General features: G+C 38.2%; 1 protein-coding gene across 2 annotated transcripts in view; it reads right to left on the bottom strand.

The window, feature by feature from the left end:
- Positions 1-1,674: 1,674 nt before the first annotated feature.
- Positions 1,675-20,030, bottom strand: part of NUDT4 (nudix hydrolase 4) — a 30,423-nt gene continuing 12,067 nt past the window's right edge. The window contains exons 2-5 of one of the 2 annotated variants that reach the window (XM_068937300.1): positions 17,689-17,799; positions 9,442-9,486; positions 6,708-6,792; positions 1,675-5,304 (exon numbers count right to left, since the gene is read on the bottom strand). In XM_068937300.1, coding sequence (XP_068793401.1) covers positions 5,102-5,304; positions 6,708-6,792; positions 9,442-9,486; positions 17,689-17,799 — 444 coding nt within the window. In that variant the 3' untranslated portion in view covers positions 1,675-5,101. Of the gene's footprint in view, positions 5,305-6,707; positions 6,796-9,441; positions 9,487-17,688; positions 17,800-20,030 lie in introns of both variants that reach the window. The other variant, XM_068937292.1, reaches the window with a different exon arrangement.

Below are 20,030 nucleotides of genomic sequence, written 5' to 3'. Positions count from 1 at the left end.
TGAAGCAGAGTAAAGGGGGTCCAATGGTATTGCTCCTGCTGCTGCTGCTGTGGGTGTCTGCCTGCCTCATTCAAAGGCAGGCTTTTCCAGTGGTGTAGCTGGAAAGCAGAAAGTGCACTAAGTTGCACTGAGTAAGAGCAGAAGTCCCTCAAAGAGGAACTTACACCAAAGGCCTTATTGCAAGGCCTCTCTGGATGTAGCAGTGATGATTTTGGCTTAGACATGCTAGTGCAGGTGGGGTTGGATAGTAGGGGGTGGCCAGCCCCTAGGTAAGCCAATATGAGGATAAGTGCATAAAATGGTGGGACCTTTGCCCAGTAGTGTGTTTTAGCATGTGTTTCTTAACATTGTCCTAGGTAATGAGGGAAAGCTATCTGAAAAGTATAACCAATGATAGCTGTTACTTCAGGAAGTTCAGCTTAGTCCACTAGGCATGGAGTAGCTGACCATGCTGTAGGCTTGGTCAGTGGCCTCTGTCTTTACTAAACTCGCTCTTTAAACAGCAGTTTGTGCTTATTTGAGGACAGAAAAGGAGTGGGGGGGAAACTGCCTGACAGCATCGTTCCAGATGGAGCACAGCCCAGAGCATGCTCCTGTGTGTGGCAATCAGGGCATGAAGTGGTGTGGCTGCTGTCTGTGCAGGTTAGAACATGATGCTGGGCCTTGTGTGGAACATTATCTGTCTTCCTAATGTGGCCATGTAGTGCTGGCTTTGGACCTTGAGATAAGTGGTTTATGCCCAGCTAAAGGCTACAGCAGTACTGAGGCCATAATAGTGTTCAACCCTTTGCTTTGTGTGTTGTTGAAAGTAACAGGTACAGCTTAAAAAAAAGAGAACTCTCAAAGTTAGAAGATTCTTTTCATCATCTTTCCAAGTCTTGGAAAAAAACAATCATTCTGCTTTTCCTGCTGCATCTTGTGCTTAAACACTTTACCCTTGTTTGGGGGGGGGGTGCTGCAGCTTTGTATGATGCTTGGGGTGTGCTGATCTATGCCAAAGTAAGTGAGAGCTCCTGTAAATCCAGATGGTTGTGTGGTAATGGGCTGGTGGTCAGAACTTGGTGCGAGGCAGGGAAAGGCTAACTGCTCACTGTCAAAAGACCATGGAAGGAGGCAGTTAGCCTTTCCCTTCCTCACACTGTGATTGACATGTTCTAAGTGGGGGGGGGTGTGAATTCTGGGGGAAGAAATACACTGATGGTAACTGAATACAAAGGAATGGTGTCCGACTTGAAGATCCTGAGCTACAAATGGTTGTAGGCTAGGACAAACCTTGAGGCAAAGACTTACTGTCCTGCTCTTATCCATTTTTCTAGGCACTGCTGAAAATGAGACCAAAGGTCTATGCAACCCTGCACTTCATCAGGTGTAGCTGTTTCAATGGTCATTGTACAGATGTTAGTGCACATCTAGGTGCAACTGGCAGGGTTAAGAGGAAGTATAGGGTTACAGTTCATCTAATTGCTGAAAGTTATATGAGAGGACTACAAGAAGCCAGTTGTGCTGGTATAAGTACTACTTCAGAAGGCTCTCACAGTGCCCTGTGAGGCTAAAGACTGCAAGGATGAGGCAAGCAGGAAACAGTTGAAACTATGAAGTATATTTTAGATGGGATCTAAGCCTTTTCTGCAAAAACTTCATTTGCTATACTTGAGACAGAATGACTACACCATCCACAGGACTAAATTAATTTTATTTTGGTATATCTCAAATATAAAAAGTCAAAATTCTTACATCAATCTTTAAAGAAAATCCATGCAAGCAGGTCAAAATGTTTACAACTTAAAATTGTCCCCCCCCCCCACACCCCTTCCCTTCAGTTTTCACTTCACAAACCATGTTGTTAAGTAAATCAACTGTTTTCCTCTTACTTTTTTTTTTTCCACAGCGCATGGTTAAGAGACTACACTACATCAGTGGTGCAATAAGCACCAAAATAAGATTTTTCACTTTAACAGCCTCTGTGCAATACCTCAATATTTCTTGCAGTGTTCAAAACATCCACTTCACTTAATTCCAGTTCCACCTGGGTTTAAAGATTAAGGCTATTTGTTTGATACCATAATCTCATGCTAGTCACAGCCAGGAAAAGCAGTGGTGCGAAGTCAACTTTGACACTTGCAGCTGAGACCACTCTCTTCCCTTTCTTCACTGAAGAACTGAATTGGGATATGTTACACAGGCTCTATGGTATAAGAGCTATCCAGAATCTGCTCTGTACCAGATAGGTTTGGTACATTTACATCAACAGGAACTAGGATACCTTTCAGCCTTCCTATCACAACTTTTACACAGGCCCTTTCTGTTTAAGTTTAGTGTTAAATTTAGTTAAGAGCCAGGACATGCTCACTGCCCACTTACTGCATTAGGTTCCTGTAGCATAACTGAAGTATTCTCAAATTACCTTCACTGGCAGGTTTGTACAATTCACCGAACATTTATCTTTAAAAGGCAGAAGTCAAGCTAAACAATATTGAGCTTCATTCTGAAGGCTGCATAGGGACTGAAGAGATTTATACAATGAATGCTGTTTAAAAAAAATCCATCTGGCACTACTGAACAGCTCAAATGTATATGACCAAAAAATAACAAAAATATTTATAGGCAATCAACTCTGAGTTTGTCAGCAACAGCAGTACTGTACATTTTTACATTATCAAATACATAATTCAAGATTACAAAATAAGATCATGCATTACCACTAAATCTCATACAAGCTCTGATTGGTTTCATTCCAAGAATTTGAAACTGAGACAGAAGCATTTTTATGAATAAGAACTTCAACTCTGGATTCTTGGTTTAAGTTTCACAGATTATAATCTTGTCACAAGAAAGCCTGTACAAGTTTGCTCAATTCAAAGTGTTAAAATGACTACTGAACAAAAAAGAAAAAAGCATCAACTGTAAGTGACTAAAAAAAGGGAGCTAAATTCTTCACTCTTTTAAAGGCAGCTTTAGAGCCAGAGGTACCCTTACATACAGTGGTTCAGCAATTTTAACAAAGATCAGACATTCTTTAAAATGCCTAATTCCACTGATTCCACTGTTCTCAGGTTTGTCTACCATAAGCTCTCAGAAATGGGCTGAGCCAATGGTGTCCCAGTCTGGATTAGGTTCAGCGTGAAGTCTGCATACACTCTTGTGAACTACTGAAATATCACACTCTTCCCCTCCAACCACCTCCTGACTGGAAGTAAAACTAAACTATCTGCAATACTTCCACCACCTTTAGATGCACCTCAAAAGAGCTGCATGTTTTTTCCAGTTCTGGAAGTGACCAGGAATAGCAGATACAGGGATGGAAAAGATGCATTCTACCCAGAATTTCACAATTCTTCAGCTTTGTGGCTCATGCCTTTTGTCAGTAGTACTTATGCTTCTTCAAAGACAGCAGCATTAAGAGATTGGAACGTTTGTCTCCCTAGTTTCACTGCATTTACATATGGCACAAGTTACTCTTCTAGAAAAACCAATCTTGTGGCAACAGTATTTTTTCCTAAAAAAGTGTAACAGCACAAAAAAGTTTAATTTATAGCAGCATTTTACACAATTTGTGTTAAAAAAGTAGAAGTTAACCATTTGTGTATTGAGTAACAAAAGGTTTAAATTACATTTATTTTCCATTTTACACTCACTATTTACTAGTTGAACTATTTACAAATGTTTAAATGATGCAAGAGAATGAGCTTTACCCAGAATAAACTTCACATGTGAGGCAGTGTGTTCTACCTCAACCTGTTTTGGCTGACTGGAGAGGAGGTACAATTAGGTCTAATGTTTAGATCCTAAAAAATTCAGAATTAGGATGTCCAAATAAATTAGATTGTGTTCTTGCAGAAAATCACACACATGCACACCAACCCTATGGTAAGAATATATTAAGACCTACAGTGGATTTGGGTTTCATCTTTTTGGCTGAAAGAGAAAAGAAAAAAAATGAACAGGAAAGTTATCAGCTGTACCTCATTTCTTCCAGCTCAGTTTCACCAAGAGGTCAGCTTTCAATTCAAAAAGCTAAAGCAATAGATGTTAAAAACAGCAAAATTAAAGTATTTAAGAACTAATTGAACATTGGGGCTTTTTCAGCATAGCTGATAAGACAAAGAAACATTATTCCTCCTTTAGTGTAAGTATCAACACACTTGCCTCCAAGCCCAGGAAGTACCAGTCTATTAGCAAGCAATCTTGCCCAGCAGGAACTAGACAACTCAACAATACAAGATGCCCCTCGGACAAGTCTTACTTCTCCCTAAACATTTTTTATATCATCAAGGGCTGCAGGAACACTACGTAAGATGTTTCTCACTGAAAACAAGAAGATTTTTGGAACCTACAAAATAATTGCACCATGAACAAAATGAACATTAATGTTAGGAGTAACAAACAAACGGATGAGGGAAATCTGCAACACTCTTCACGTACATCAGACATCTTACCAGCTGGCCAAGTAACTAAAGTATGCTGAATGGTTTTGGTAGTTGCAAGACATGAATTTATTCTTCCTCTTCTAGTTCTCTACATTATGTGAAGATTGCATAGGACAAGGCAACCTTTTGGAGGACTGAGGCAAATGTTGCTTAGTGTTGGCATCCTTTGCTGCAATAGGCTGAATGTTTTAGTGCTTCATTATAGTCACACATCTCTTCCTTCACAACACCTGTTTTCCCCAAATCATGCTATCTTAAGTTCTTAACACTTCATTTGTGGATACCAAGTAAGAGTATAGTTTAAGACTATTCGCTCAAGCTTTGCTCTAAGCAAGTACTCTTGCAGAACTACTGACTAAAACGGACAAGTCTTCAATAAGCTGAACACAATCAAGATGCATATTTTATTTTAGCAGATATGGAAATTTATATATTCAAGTTGCATTTTCTTTTTTTAAAAATGGCCTATTAAGGCATCTTAAAAAAATCCATATATGGCTTTGGTTTGCTGAAATATTATTTTACATTGTTAAAAAGGAAAAATATGTTCAAACAAATTTGACATAACACATCCACATATTTTACTTAGAACCGACAGTTATACAGATGCCTAACATGTGAACACTGATGTCTCTCCCCTTGTGATGACATGAATAAAAAGGTAATCCAAATGTTTATCTCACAGTAGAGGGCAACCCAGAAGTCTGTGCAGAAGTGACATATAAGGAGTTATTATCTGGAAGAGGGGGAACCACAGAATTTCCATTAGTGGGTGAACAGCTCAGTTTCAGTTTTTCCAAGTACTCTGCATGAACAGGCTTGTGACACTGAAGGACCTTGATCGCGTCTTCTACTTTAAACCATTCTCTTTTCCTTCCTGAAGGGAGTATAATTCACAAAGAAAAATAAAGAGTTACAAATTTTCAATGGCACTTTTTGTTGCTGTCTGAAAGTCTGCTTTTCCTTATTTCTTTTACTTTAGAAATTCAAGCTGTCAGGCAGAAGATAAAGACTGAAGAAATGCTGAAAGAACTGATGAACACAAGATTCACTCAAGCTTACTGAAACTAAGTTTATAATAAAGCATTTCAGAAAAGGACCCCCTTCAAGCAGTAACTGTGGAAAAAATACATCCAGTTCTTTCAGAAAGAAATAACATTGACATGACTTAATACTGCCTTTCTGCGTTGCCATGCCTAACACAGAACCATATGTGAAGAATGAACATACATGCATCATGTTACAAAGTAAGAATGGCTTGGTCTAATGTAGAAAGCAGCATTCCATACTCAAGACATATGCATGTATGAAGTTACTCAGGTTAGCTGTATGTCTTCAAAAATAACACACCTTATACTAGAGAAACGTTTAGGTAAGTTCTAAGACGCACAAGTAAGTTCTTTAATGCTAAAGGCCTCTGAAACTACTTATAGATGAGGATAGTGTTCTGAAAAGTGGAATTAGCCTCATTTTGCATTTGGCTTTACAACATTAGATGTCATACAGATACTATACTTGTACACTATTATAGCTGCTGTAAATTGCCCGTTTAAGACAAGATATTTTGGCCCATCAAGACAGTTCATTCATAGCATCCCACTGCTAGCTGCTCTCCCTAGTTTGCTAGGAGAAATAAGTTGCCAGTAGCCCCACTGCTGGATGCTGCCCTCCCCCCACTAGCCTGGTACTAGGCAGGAGCAGACCAGTACTGTCCTCAGACTCAGTACAGTTCCAGGTCAGAACCCTGAGGAAAGAGGAAAAACCACCAAAACACTCCACATGTATGTGTACACACACATCCCCCCTCAGTCAAGCGAGGATGTCAGTTTTGATACCAGGTTCAGAACCCTGAGGAAAAACAGAACCAAAGTGTGCATGCGCACATATACACACAACTATATCAATCAAGCCAGGATGTCACTTTTCATACCAATTCTCAAGTTTACTCAAAATTCAACTGGACAAATACACTGAACCTTTACAGTTACATCTTTATAGTTACATCTATACAGATGTAACTGCAACTAAAAATGAAATTTAATCCATCTTAATATGTAGAATATCCAATTTAAATAACAGAAGAGTAATACAATATATTGGAAGCAACTCTAGTTACATTCGTATGGAAGTATGGAAGAATAGCATCACTATTTCCAATAATTTCATTTTATAGAATAGAATTAAGATTCTCCCTAGAAAGATAAAACCTGCTTCAGATTATGAAAGAAGTTTGCTTAACACATTGCGAGTATAGCACATGAAGATAGAGAAGGGGTTTACCTATATTAACTGAATCTTCCCAGTCTTCCAGTATTTCAGTCACAGTGAGAACATAAACGTATGTCCTATGCTTCCGATCTTGGTTCTGCTTGAATGTTACAAATAGAAGTTTTAATTCACATCAACAATTGTAAATAACTTGCAGACTTAACTTCTAATCTTATATTTGTGTTGTTTGCCCTGAAGTTATTTATCCCAGCAAAACCTGGCTTTTATTTTCACTGACTAAACATCTGTACTGAGTGGGTCCAGAAGTACAGGAAATCTGAAATTTTATTTGGAAAAAACAGCTTTTCTATTCTGTCAGGCTTATAAAAACTCCATGCAAAGTTGAAGGCTATGAAGTCAGAACTAAATCATGTTCTCAATCATCCAGTTTGGCATTAGCAGTTATCCATTACTACTGCTTGTACTTCTCATTTATGTGTTTTAAGTTTTCATATAGTGCATTTGCTAAAACTGTTTTCACAACTCATGTTCCTAGATGAAAGGTTATAAAAACCCCTTAGTCAAGACGGTACCATTACCTTCGTGTGGTCTAATCACCTATGTAATGCTGATTATAAAGCTTCATTCAGAGTAAGTAAAACAAGTTAAATAGCCTGTATCTGCAATCATGACAAATGTAAAATTCTTATTTTTGTCAATAACACTGGCAAAGAGAGTAAACACATCTAAGATATCCTTTCTGCCTTTCTGTTCTAGAAAATGAGGATGCAGCAGCAATATCATTTCTGTTTTCCCTTCACTTCCATCGCTGAGCTACAACATGCAGCCCCTTCAATTGTACTGACAACTATTTGTGGGGTCATGTTAGGAAACTGTATTAGGGACTTACCTAGGTTAAAACCTAGGAAAATGCCCCTTTCAACACAGATTTATCCCTTGTCTAGATAGTGACAAGTGTCTTCAGGGAAACGGACACTTGAATTACCAAGAAATCATGCATCCCCCTCAGCCACCGTTTTAAGGCCAGAAGGTGACAGGTAGTCTATCTTTTTTGGTCTGAGAGACTAGTTTTGCAGACCAACCAGCAGAGGTAAAAAACAAACAAGTTCTGTGCAGGGCATTCAGGTATACTCATAACCCAAAACAAATCAGAAAAAGGGCAGAGGTACAGCAAATGCTACTAACTCAAACTTTTGCTTCAGTTGCTATTTCCATGCTTCCCAATACAATCACCTTTAACACTGTATAAACTAGTCATACATATAACCAAATAATATTTCCTGTAAAAACAAGCACAAGAGATTCAAAAGGCTACATGGTATCCCATCATGCATAGTTAAAATCTTTGATCTTGCTGTGTTAGCAGCAGCTTCTAACATTATACTCACTGCTACTTTGGCATTATATAATAAGCACATGATCACCACCTGTGATGAGATTTGCAAGGAGTCTTACTTTTCTCCTTAGTCACTAGTTTGCACATCGAATTTCGGCTACAGTTGGAAATGATGATCTGGGAAGAAATCTCAACAAGGCTGGTAGAAGGACTGACCAGGCAATAAGTGAAATGCTTTCACCGAGGACAACTACTCCACAGTCTCGGACTGCTATATTTAATTTTCTGAAAAACCTAAAAATGAAGTTAAACTTCAGGTATCTTTCTCCCGCTAAGTAGATATTATTCCCTTGGTTTGGCAGAAACCCCTTACTCTTTAAACCCCTTTAAAAAGCTGGATTGCACATTACATATGGGGGAAGTGAGAATAAAAGTTACAAGTTCTCCTGCAGCTGCATCACACAGAACCGCATCAATAGATCAGTTTTATTTTAGTTAATCAAGGTTTTTTGTTACTCTGAAGTGGGAGGACTGGTGATTACTAGTCTGGTGCTCATTCTCCTAGTCTGGTGTTCATTCTCCTCACCGTTAGATGGTCACCAATTCAGTTACATTCAACTATGAGCTCATGTAGTTCAATTATCTAGAAGCACTAGTTATGAAAGGGGCTTTCATTCCCTGGCTGTAGGTGAAGACAAATATTTTAAGGACAACATAACATGCAAGTCTTAGTTAAGATCTAGGTTTTATTTTATGAATTTAAACTGCAACAATCCCTGAATTCTACTGAATGGCAAAGCTATTTCAGGAACTTGGCGGGAGATCTGAAGCAGCATGATTTAACTGTGAAACTGAAGAAAATCTGCTCATCCAAAAAGGTCAGAAATCTATCTGAAAGCTGGTTTTAACATTATTGTGAACTGTGAAGATTCATGCCTAACTACTAGATTAGGGGACTTCCAGTCTCACACACCGTATAGAACATAATATATTGGACATACAATTTGAAGACTCAAGTCTACAATTCTGAACACATGGACTTATCTGGAACTTGTACAGTTTACTGCAATGCCAAAACTGAAAGAGTATGCTTGTGTTGTCAGTGGATGTTCCAAGTCTGATGTTTACACTAAGAAATACAAGTTCTGAATTATGTAAAACTGCCAGTGGTTTGATTCTAGATGTTGACTCCAGCTCTAAGTGCTAATCTAATCTTTCCAGGGAAGTTACTAGTACACTGAAAGCATCCTATTCAAACCTTCACACCATGTAGCACTAAAAGAACAAAAGTCTGTCTAATGTCTCATCCAGTAGCATTAAAGTTGCATTGTAAAATTACAGGCAAGTAATACTTAAGTTTAAATTTTGGCTGCATTGTATAGAAGTTACTTGCTGTGGTTTACCAGCTCTCACAAAAAAATTGTTTAAGTAGTAAAGGAAATAGCTCACCTCAAATATCCCAAGCAGTCTGCCTAGTTTCCCCTTTACTCCAGCCTAAAAAACAAACAGGAAAAAGTATTAGCATGTGTTTTGTAACTTCAAAAACTAAAATACTGTAGTACCAGCTTCCTACATGAGTGCTGCATTGCCTCTAGTGTTTCTAAGCTTGGAGTATTTTACAACACAGAAGCTTGTTCTAACATGCAGATCAAAGACTGTATAGCTCCTTCGAGTTTGCCATCCCGACCACAATACTGTTTTACTTATAGCCTTCTTTGTGAGTTATATTTTATTGAAGAACTAAATGACATCAATATTGAGATTAATAATGAAAGCAGATGGGGTAAGAGATGATTTAAAGTAGTATAATAAATCTAGAGCAGGAATCTTTAAAACTCCACTGCTATTTCACATGAATTGTTTTGTTCCAAGTTTTTAAACAACCCTTCTGTGCGTCAGCTTGTCCTTAGTACTTTTCTTCAATACAGTTAAGCTGATGATTGTATTCCACTAACATTTTAGGATTTGATTTTCCATGAATAGTACTTTTTCCATCACAAGTCATTTATGATCACCCATTTATTCTGAAAAAAACTGAGCCTGCTTGAGACAAAAACATATGTAGTCTTCTGGTAGACAAAGTCATATTAACATTTTTGTCTTGTCTAAAGATATTTAAAACAGGGCTTTTTAGCACTAGAATGACGTTTTCTATCCTTCAGTCTTTGTTTCCAGCTTTGACCAGAGAAAGTCACTGATGTTGTGTCTTTATAACGGACCATATGGATCTTAATTACAATTTAGTAAATAACTCTGATAGACAACTGGGCAAGTCTTAGCAATAGTCTAATCAAGATCTTAGAAGGGAATGTTTTCTATGCCTTTCTTTTTAAAGAAAGCAGATGGCTAGTGGTACTCATTAAGCAGCTTTGATGAAGCAAGCTTAATCTCAGTCACTGAAACTCAACAAGCATTCTGCTTATCTAGAGTAAGAACTAGGCCTGAAGTTAATGCAAAGCCACATACAACATGGCCAGAGGGTCATGCGCTGTGCTGAAAGAGACACTAGTTAGAGTTCATCTGATCACTCTCCTCCCTATCTAGCAACATCACTGTATTTGTTCATTAACAGTGATGCTGCATATAAACTGAAAGATTAGCAAGTCTCTACAACTAACTTTACTTTCAACAGATTTATGGAAATAAATGTGAATTGATAAATTTTAGAGGCTCTCCAGATCAGTCAGCTATAGCCTCTGTAGAAAAAAAGAAATTCATCATGTAGAAGTGTTTCCTGCCCCCCCCCCTCCTTTTTTTTTTTTTAAAAAGCACCCACCACTATTTTGGCTGGAGAAGTTACTAGAGTTCTTCAATAATCTCCTATTGCAGTTATTGTTGCAATACAGAATGAGGCTGAAATACTTAGCTACACATGTTAAATATCTGATTAGGCAGCACTTCAATCACGACCATGATAGTCCCCTATTTTGGTCTGAAAGAGTCAGGTATACCATAACAGGCACTAAAGACTTGTAATTTACATTGAGTAATGGGAAAACATTTAGTAGCCTAACGGAACACACAATAAATATTTAAGAAGTTTTCTTGATCAATCTTAGTTCCTTTAACATTACAGTATCTTTTAAAAGAGAAGCAGAACCTAAAGTAATAGAAACTTGGGAGAAAATTGGGGACAGAAACATTTCTCCTCATGCAGCAATACCTAGGAATTGCTAGGTAGGTCACTACATCTCTTGTTTTAAAGTTTCTAGTTTGTGGCAAACTAAACAATTAAAGTGGTTTTGCATCATGTTATTCCATCATACATAAATATTCCATAACTGCAAATCAGAGGTTTTTATAATACTTCAGCTGTCCAAGCATACAGTTTTAGTTGCACAAATTGTAATTTGTTCATTTCATCCCTAAAGTCATGGCAGATTCCTAAAACAAGATAGTTTGATATCCTTAAGAGATATGGCTTAATGGCATAGCAGATCACCGGATATGGACTCTGCAGGTTTCTCAACCATTAAGCAAAGCTTTTTCAAGTACCAAGGAACTGCTCTAAAGGAGAGCATGCTGTAGGGAAGGGAGGGAAGAAAAAAATATAGAACCAAAAAACATTCGAGATTTTAAATCTCTTTGAGAAGTCCTGGCAAAGGCCTTACTTAGATCAAAGATCTGTTAAAGCAGCTACATCAGCTCATGTCATAAACACTTTCTCTGTTCTCTTTCCACACAAATCAGTGTTAATATATTCTTAACTGAGTAATTCCGAATGAAAAAAGTTAGAAGTACTCCATTATATTAAGTGTAAAAATCCCCCAAACCTTGTAACTAAGCTTTCATTTGCACAACTAGATGTGGCTATGCTAAATGTGATTACTGCCACTGATTTCTAGTTACTCTAGGCAAAGATGTGCTTCCAAAATGTAGTATCATTCTTGCACATAGTATTATCTTTGAAATTCTATACCCTGAAGTGGAAAAGGCAGTAACTAGAGTCTCATGATTTTTTCCTGAAAATAAACTATTCTGACCTGAGCTGCATCTTCTTGATAGTTTATAAACTACCATTAAAATTAGTGATTTTTTTAAAAAAGAAATACTGCTAAAAAAAGTATTTCCTCCAAGTTTTTGCCTCAATGAAGCTCCTTCAAAACACGTAAAAAAAATGAAGTGCTAGAGGACCAAGAACTGCCTCAGCATTTTCCTAGAAAACCAAAGTCCCACTTTCCCAACTGTAAGCTTCTACTCCAGTATACTGGTGAAGTTCTAGACTTTGAATCATTTGCCTCTAACACCCTCCCCCCCCTCCCCCTTTTCCTTTGGCCATTATACGCCCAAGGCTGTCAAACAAAATACAGTTCTTTAAGTAAAGAGAATCTTATAGGCTACAGCAAGCAAGTGAGATGCACTAAAGTTTGGGAGAAAAGCCTGACAAACCAGCATTTCTTTCAGCAAAGCTGTTGAATTAAGCACTGCACCCACATAGAACAATTCCCTAAGGAATTCTATGAGCACCATGTAGACAATGTCTTAAATCTGAACTTCCACATACATTTTAACATTAGACTAAATCCAACCACAAAAGGAAAAACCAGCCAGTTCATCCCACCATCTTTTTGGCCTGGAGGCCATTCGCAATCAGCAGATTAAGACATACTGCAATGCCAGACATGCAGCCGAACTTGCCCCGTGTTTCCCGTAGGTGGAGCAAGAGTCACGCTTTAGTTCAGCTTTTAGGCTAAGTCTACCAGGGCAAAAAGTTGCTTAAAATTTGAAGATTTGAGAGTTATTTTAATTGTGGGAACTATTAGGCAGTACTTTAATAGCTACTCTCCCCGAAGACACAGTGCAAGGCTATTCCTGCCCTTTCTTGCAAGCTTACATAAAACTTGAAGGGTACCTGCTGTAATCTTTCCTTCAAAAGGATTTTTTCCTCCCCTCCTTAAAAAGACAGTCCTAGCTCTGAAACCCCAGTCATTTTCCAAGTATCAAATGCTCACTGGGGCAGATTCCTTTATTTCCTGTAAGAGGTCTCAGATAAAGTTACTGGCATTTTCACTGTTGCAGCAGATTAACCATCATGACCAGTCTCCTCTTCTCAGAGGCTATATCCCCACAGGTCACTGAGGAATTATACATTTTCATGGCTGGCATTTCAGTATACTACAAGTATAAACAGAGCAAGAGTAATTTTTCCTGGGAGGACAGAAAAGGAGTGGAAGAACGCTCCTTCAGTCTGAGAGGCTGAGCATAATCAGCTTGCCAGCTTTATTATTTGTGTTGTACTTCCCTTTGATCACTGCATGCGCAAACAATTCCCATCTCCATCTTTCATGCTACCTAATTAAAAGACTAAACTAATTCATTAACAGAGTAGCTCCTCACTTGGATTAGGTTTAATGCCTTTCTGGGATTGTTTTATATTGTGACTTTACATTGGCATCTAGTTTCGTGTTGGGAAAAAATTGTACCTAAGGAAGTAGGTACAGTAGGACAGGCTATCTTAATTACTGTAACCTGTCCAATGATAGACATTCATTTTATACTCAGTTACACAGCCATACTGAAATAGAAACAAGGAATTGAAATGAAGTTCATATTAAACATTTTAGAGGCAAAACTCACAACACAGTAAATAGAACATCAAAAGAGTCATGCACACAGGCTGACTACGGAGCAACTGCACTGCGTGCACATTTGACTACAAGGATCTTCGCTTGGGTTTTAAAATAAGGATTTTAAATACAACACTTAGTGGGAAAGTGAGGACTATTGAGAACCAGCAGGCTTCATGCTGTGAAGTATTAGCGCGCCTACCATTAGGAAATGCCATTACAACACCACTGACTTAATTTCCCCATTTTAATAAATTAATGGGAACTGCAGGTTAGTCTGTGCATGACCCAATACTGAAGAAACAGTTCAAGCCACTGCCACAGTGAGTCTCCTTTGAAGTTTATTCATTCACAAAACTCTTTAACAGTTCGCTTCACTGTACTGCATCCAGCTTGCAAGGTGACATTGACCTTAGTATAAAAATAGAAAGGACATCTGTTTCTAAAAAGGACAGAAGGAACTTCCATGGCTCAAATGAAAACCGAACACCACTCTGGCTTCTCTTTAAAAAGGGCACTTTTCTTTGCAGTCTTATGGCACTCAAAAGACTCATGCTGTGGCTTAAGAACATTTTAATTTAGGTCATGTACTTTGAAGTTCATCAACTACACAAGCTATCGAGCACAGAAAAAGCTGAGGTTGTAGAACAAGTGTTTGCAAACAATTTTCGATTAAAGCCACTAGCTTTTGAAGAACCTTTATGCACATGCAAGCACAGCTAAGACTTCAATGGGGCTAGCAGTTTGTGTTTTCCTCTGGGGGAAAAAGTAACTACTATAATAAGAGAGCGCCAAGGTCTGTCTAACCTCTGAGAGGAAAAAAACCACACACACACCACCCCCAAAACCCTGCTAGCAACATCGAATCTTGTAACAATTGCAGCCAGCTCTGCAAGAGGCTTCACACTTGAAGGGTTTTTCCTTACCTTTAGAAACAGTTTCTCTCGCAGTGTATAAACACTAATGATGTTGCCATTCTTTCTGTCACTTACAAAACCCAGCTTTCCTATCATGAAGCCTCTGACCAAGAATTTTGATAGCAAAAACCCCATCACATGCATATATCCTAAGCAGCTATAGAACAGCATAACATACAATATACAGACAGGCCTTCAAAACATTTCCCTAAGCTGCAGTTTGATATGCATCTGCTGTTAAGATCCCCTTTGTGTGATACGGCTTGAGCAAATCTTGGCCTAAAGATCTTGCACATGAGCAGGAGGCGGCTGACATCTTTTTTCAGGATTCAAAACAGTCTATAGTTGCTCATAATACTAGATATACTCTACCCTCAATCTGAATTTAAAGATAATGATCACTTAAATTGTGCTCTGTAAATATAGACTGTACAAGCATATATCACCATTTAGCTACAGTCTCAGATACATATATATATACACACTTTCCCTCTATAGTGTACTGCAGTTCGGTGCACAACATTTCCAATCACTATTGGAAATGACTGCAGCAATATCTTCAATTAAGGTAACATGAATTTTAACAGGCACAAGGCAGTTTTTAAGAGCCAAGCCTGAATCTGCAGGCTGTAGATGTTCTAAGCATCCTGGAAGACAGGATACTGTTTTTCCCTAAGCGTCTGCCTAGCAGAATTTTGCCTGGTTTGTACATGGATTTATCCCTTATGCTTTGACTGTTGGGACAAGACATATGGAGAAGAATCCATTTCAAGTCTGCTGATGTGAAAAAACTCATCCCAGAACGAGGACGTTTGTTGGAAAGAAAAGCTACTCCTGACCACAGAACTGTTACATAGACAACAATACAATCCTCGACCAAAGGTATCATGATGCATGGGAAAGTCTTGCCTTGCCCTGACGAAGGGATGAGGCCAAGCCTAAAACTGCGCTATACTAGGACTATACCACATCATAACAGCAGGTACTACTACTTCTCACTTCCTGCCTTGCTCTTTTTTGCCCGCTGGTATGAAAGCCCGTTCACAAGAAGAGATCATTTGAAAGTAACCGATGTTTTGGGATCAGTGTGCAGCAGCCATGAAGTTTTCCACGTCCAGACAGTGTGCATACTCTGCTTTTCCATTAATGGGGAATTTTCTACAGATGTTTATACTATAAAATGTACTATCTAGTGATATTTCATACCAACTCCTTTCCTATCCCAGCCTGATCTTCCCCAACGCTCATTCCCTTTGCACTGCACGTCTGTAAAAATTCATGAGCAAAGCTCCAGCAAAGGTCAAGTGAACAGGCTTTGGAACAGGGATACTTGAAAGTATTCCTCCAAACATATCCAGATAGAAGCATGCATAGCGGAAAACTAGTTACAGTCCAAATATCGCAACTCTGACTGCTATATTACTTTGTTCGAAAGTTAGCCTGAGAATTTCATCTCTAGCACTGTATTGCTTGCAAGCCAAGCAGCTGAACCACTAGCAGTTTTGAAAAGCTAGTTGGTCAAACTCCCACAGCAAGTTTTATAACATACTAACTGCAGATGGGTTCCTGCAAGATGAGCCATTCTTCACCACAGAGAAAAAAACATGACTATGATTCAGTTCAGCTCTTGTTCGACAGAGATGAGGTATTTTATTATCCCTCATCTTAGACTGTGTTTTACTGGTGATTAAAACTACCAGCGTTCAGAGGAACACTGAACCAGTGGACCTGTGTTAACTCCACCCCATCATCTCCCAACAGCTGGAAGTGTCAGAAATTTTCCAGAGGTGCTACTATTGCCTTTCGTTCCTGGAATCCTAGATCCTTGCTCCCTCCAAATGGCAGGGGAGTGCCCTGTGGCTGTCTCCTTTACTTTTATAAACACAGCAGCAGTTATTTGAATACCTCTTATGCAACTGAGAACTGGCTCACAGCAAAACTGAACACAGTCAGAAAGTCTAGAATAACTTTATATCAGTGAGGCTTATTTATTCTTTAATCTTGTTGCAGGGACTCCGAAAGCAGTGAACACTGAACTATTCTGTTCCCCATGTAAGGGGGGGGGGGGGGGTCACAGAATTACAGTTCATGGGCTCATTTTGACACCCAAAAGCAAGCAGCTTTTGGATTAAGTTGCATCTACGTCAAGCTCCCTAGTGTCCACAACCCAGCAGAACCAGTCTTAAGGGTAAAGCAGCAAAAGCAGCAAGTAGCTCAGCTATTCAAAAGAAATCTTTATACATACTATTTAGTAACATTAGTATGCTTTGTATAAGTCATCAAACTGGGATGGGAAAACTGTCAAATTCTAGCAGAAATACTGTAATTCACACACTTGCTAGCATGTACCACTTTCTGCAAAATCTTGTACTTTCTATTTAAGTAGTACAACGCAAAGAATTCAAGTTGATTTGTAGTCACTTGAAGCTTGTATCATTTCTTGCTAAACTGAGTGACTCAGTGATTTTTCTTGAAGTATTTGGCTTATAGAGTCAGCTGTTACATATTTAAGTAACATTTAACATTTTTAACAGTTTGCCTAGGAACAATAAACAAAGTTATAAAATTGAATTTGAAATATAAGCACCATAGTAGAGTAGGGAAACTGCATTTGTTTATCGAGACTTAAAATTGTTTTGACTGGGGATAGGAGCAGGGATTGAAAGGCACATCATACCTATGATGCTTTCTGTATAGATAACAGCCTTCAGTATGTTTACCAGAACTTTTACTATTGAATTCTCAACTGCTCAGATATCAGTTTCTAATCTGTTTAGCTTAGCTTGGAATTTCCTCAAAGCTTTGCTTATTTCTTTCTTCTTTCTTAAGTAGCTATACATCCATTAATGTTTTTTTTCCTCCCCACTTTAAGTCTTTTACAGAAGAGCTGTAGATCAAACATTTTTGCACAAGCACAGAACTGCTACTTCACTATAGAATCTCATTCGGCATAAAGTCATAGTTGCACTTCCAGTGTATACATAAAGTCAGACCAAAATTCAGCTCAGCAAAGAGAGCATGTTGGACCACAAGCTAAGCAGTTCACCTCACCACACTACACCCTCATTCCAATACAGAGAACTGTAGTAAATTTCTCAATTATGGAAGTTTAAGTCAAATTCAGCATGCAGGAGGTAGAGTTCTTTCTTCCCAATACCCATCGGAAGGTATTAGCAGCATAAAGCAGCTGGGATCCGTTTTGGTTTTGTTACCTCTTCATACACTTCTCTGACTGCTGCTCCCCCTGGTTCTTCTTCTGGTTCCATTCCTCCACCTGGTACAATCCACTGATCTGGGTATCGGCTACTGCTTACCAACAGCACCTATAAATAATTGCAAATCACTGTTAAACATAGCTTACCACGCAGGAATCTTAGTACTATATACTCTTTCTGCAATGCACTTGTTCACCCGGCAAGATGGATTATAACCTTTAGAAATGAAGCAGAAGAACAATCAGAAGTTCTATGAAGTACTACAATCAGTGAAATTACTATTATCTAGCCTTTCTAATATGGCTAAGTCAAGAGATTTGTGCTGTTATCCCTTTACATGCATACTTTCTTCAGATGCTTAAACACAATGTGAAAGATACAATATGTACAACAATATATGCACAAGAATGAAGGCGCACAGCAAATTAGGATCTCAAAAAAATCCTAATATTGAGTAAAATTTAGGATCATATAAATTGCAAAGTGTGAAAATTAAAAGATTTTCATCACACAAGTTTAATTCTTCTGAAATGGTATCTTTAGACTGAAGAACAGGCCTTCTGAAAATACTTGCAAGTTTTAGCCTTAGATGAGCTTCTTTTCAATAACTGAAGTTATATATTAGCAAGACACATTTCCAATACTGCATGACTATACTATAAGGAGAGTATTTCACTGGCTGTTGCCCAATTTGGTTAGTTACATTTCTCTAAAAGGAAAAACTGCAAATTGAATGAACTTATTAAATTTTAAAATCATTTAGAATTCAACACACTAATTCCACTCAAAATTTGAGTGCATAACCTAGTCATATAATGACATACACCTATTTAACAAGCATTGTCTAGAAGACCTGTCCTCCATAGTGTTCCGAGTTCCAAAAAAGACATTTTTAGCCACCTCTACAACATGCTGAAGACTATGATGCCTCATATCTAGAGTACGTTGCAGTAAGAGACGATGAAAATAAGACCTTGACTAAGGAACACATGGAAATAAAAAGTTTTACTTATATTTGAGACAGCATATGTCCTGATTAGTAAGACATACTCAAATACCCATGCAGTAACTCACTTCATGTCCTGGGCAACACTTACATAAGTTCCACCCTGCCTGAAGTCAGGGGACAATTCCAGGGAGTGAAGGAGCAGGATCAGTGTTAGGGTCTTCAGAACTAGCAACAGGAACCTCAGTTTAAAGGTTCAAATGTTTACCAGTGCCAGATGACTAACTTAACTGTCAAGTCCTCACCAGCTACCTTTATGGTCTTTAAATTCATCTCCTTGTTGGATTAAGTAGGAAAGGGATTCCCTGCTGAGGGCAACAAGAGGCACACTGCATATGCTACATCCCTTTGGCACTCTCAGAAACATGGTGTAGGCTCATCTACCTACACCATGTTTCTGTGAGTGTAATTAAACTTAGTGAATGTAACAATGTTTGTGCATACTGAAATGCATCTAAAAGAGCCTATTTGACAAAAGTGTTTGGGTTGTAATATTTATTTTACTTGCAGTCAAGATTTCTCCTACTCTAGACGGTCCTATACTATTAGTATACTATTTTCCAAAACTTTTGCCTACATTAAGTATGGAACAGAGAAAAGACCATCATTTAGTACAAAACCATTCCTAACATTTGAGCCAGATGTTCAGTGTTTCAGTCAATTTAAGTATTTTATTCAACTGCCTTGTCTAATGGCCTAGAAATAGTCAAAGACAACAAGGTTAGGCACAAGCGTGTCTCGGCTTGATCCTTATGACAAATTGTTTCCTAATATCCTTTGATATTAACAGAAGGCTCCAGCAGAGGTACACAGCTTTACTACACATGGTTTTCAAAAAGCTTTTGAACATGTAGGTGGAGTGTCCATATCACTACAAAGAAGAACGAACCATTTGGACAATGCTTAAAGAGCATTTGTAAAAAACAAGTTATGAATACACTTGTGGGATCCCAGGCATGAGCATTATGCATTATTTTCTGCTGATCAAACTAGTATTCACTGCAGTCATGTGAAAGCTAGCAACAATGATGAACAAAAGGATGATTCTATCACATTAAATCATTCCCAGCTTAGTAGAATGGTTTTAATCAGCATTCATTGTTTAGTTAAGGCTGAGCATAAATTTCCTAATTTCTACTGGGGATAAATCAGGTTGCTGTTCCTGACAGCACAGCATAAAGCCAGGACTTTTCAGAAATGTTTTTGTATATATATAATTGTCTATCACTAGCCTGATCCATTGAGCTGGAACTGTATATCTATTCATTTTAAATTACTCTTTTGAAAAGCATAGGCAAATACATCCAGCAAGTAATTAACATTAAAACACATC

The sequence above is a fragment of the Struthio camelus genome, chromosome 1, assembly GCF_040807025.1.
Source record: "Struthio camelus isolate bStrCam1 chromosome 1, bStrCam1.hap1, whole genome shotgun sequence".
NCBI lineage: Eukaryota > Metazoa > Chordata > Aves > Struthioniformes > Struthionidae > Struthio > Struthio camelus.
Note: the sequence above shows the minus strand (reverse complement) of the source record. Positions and strands in the feature narration are given on the sequence as shown.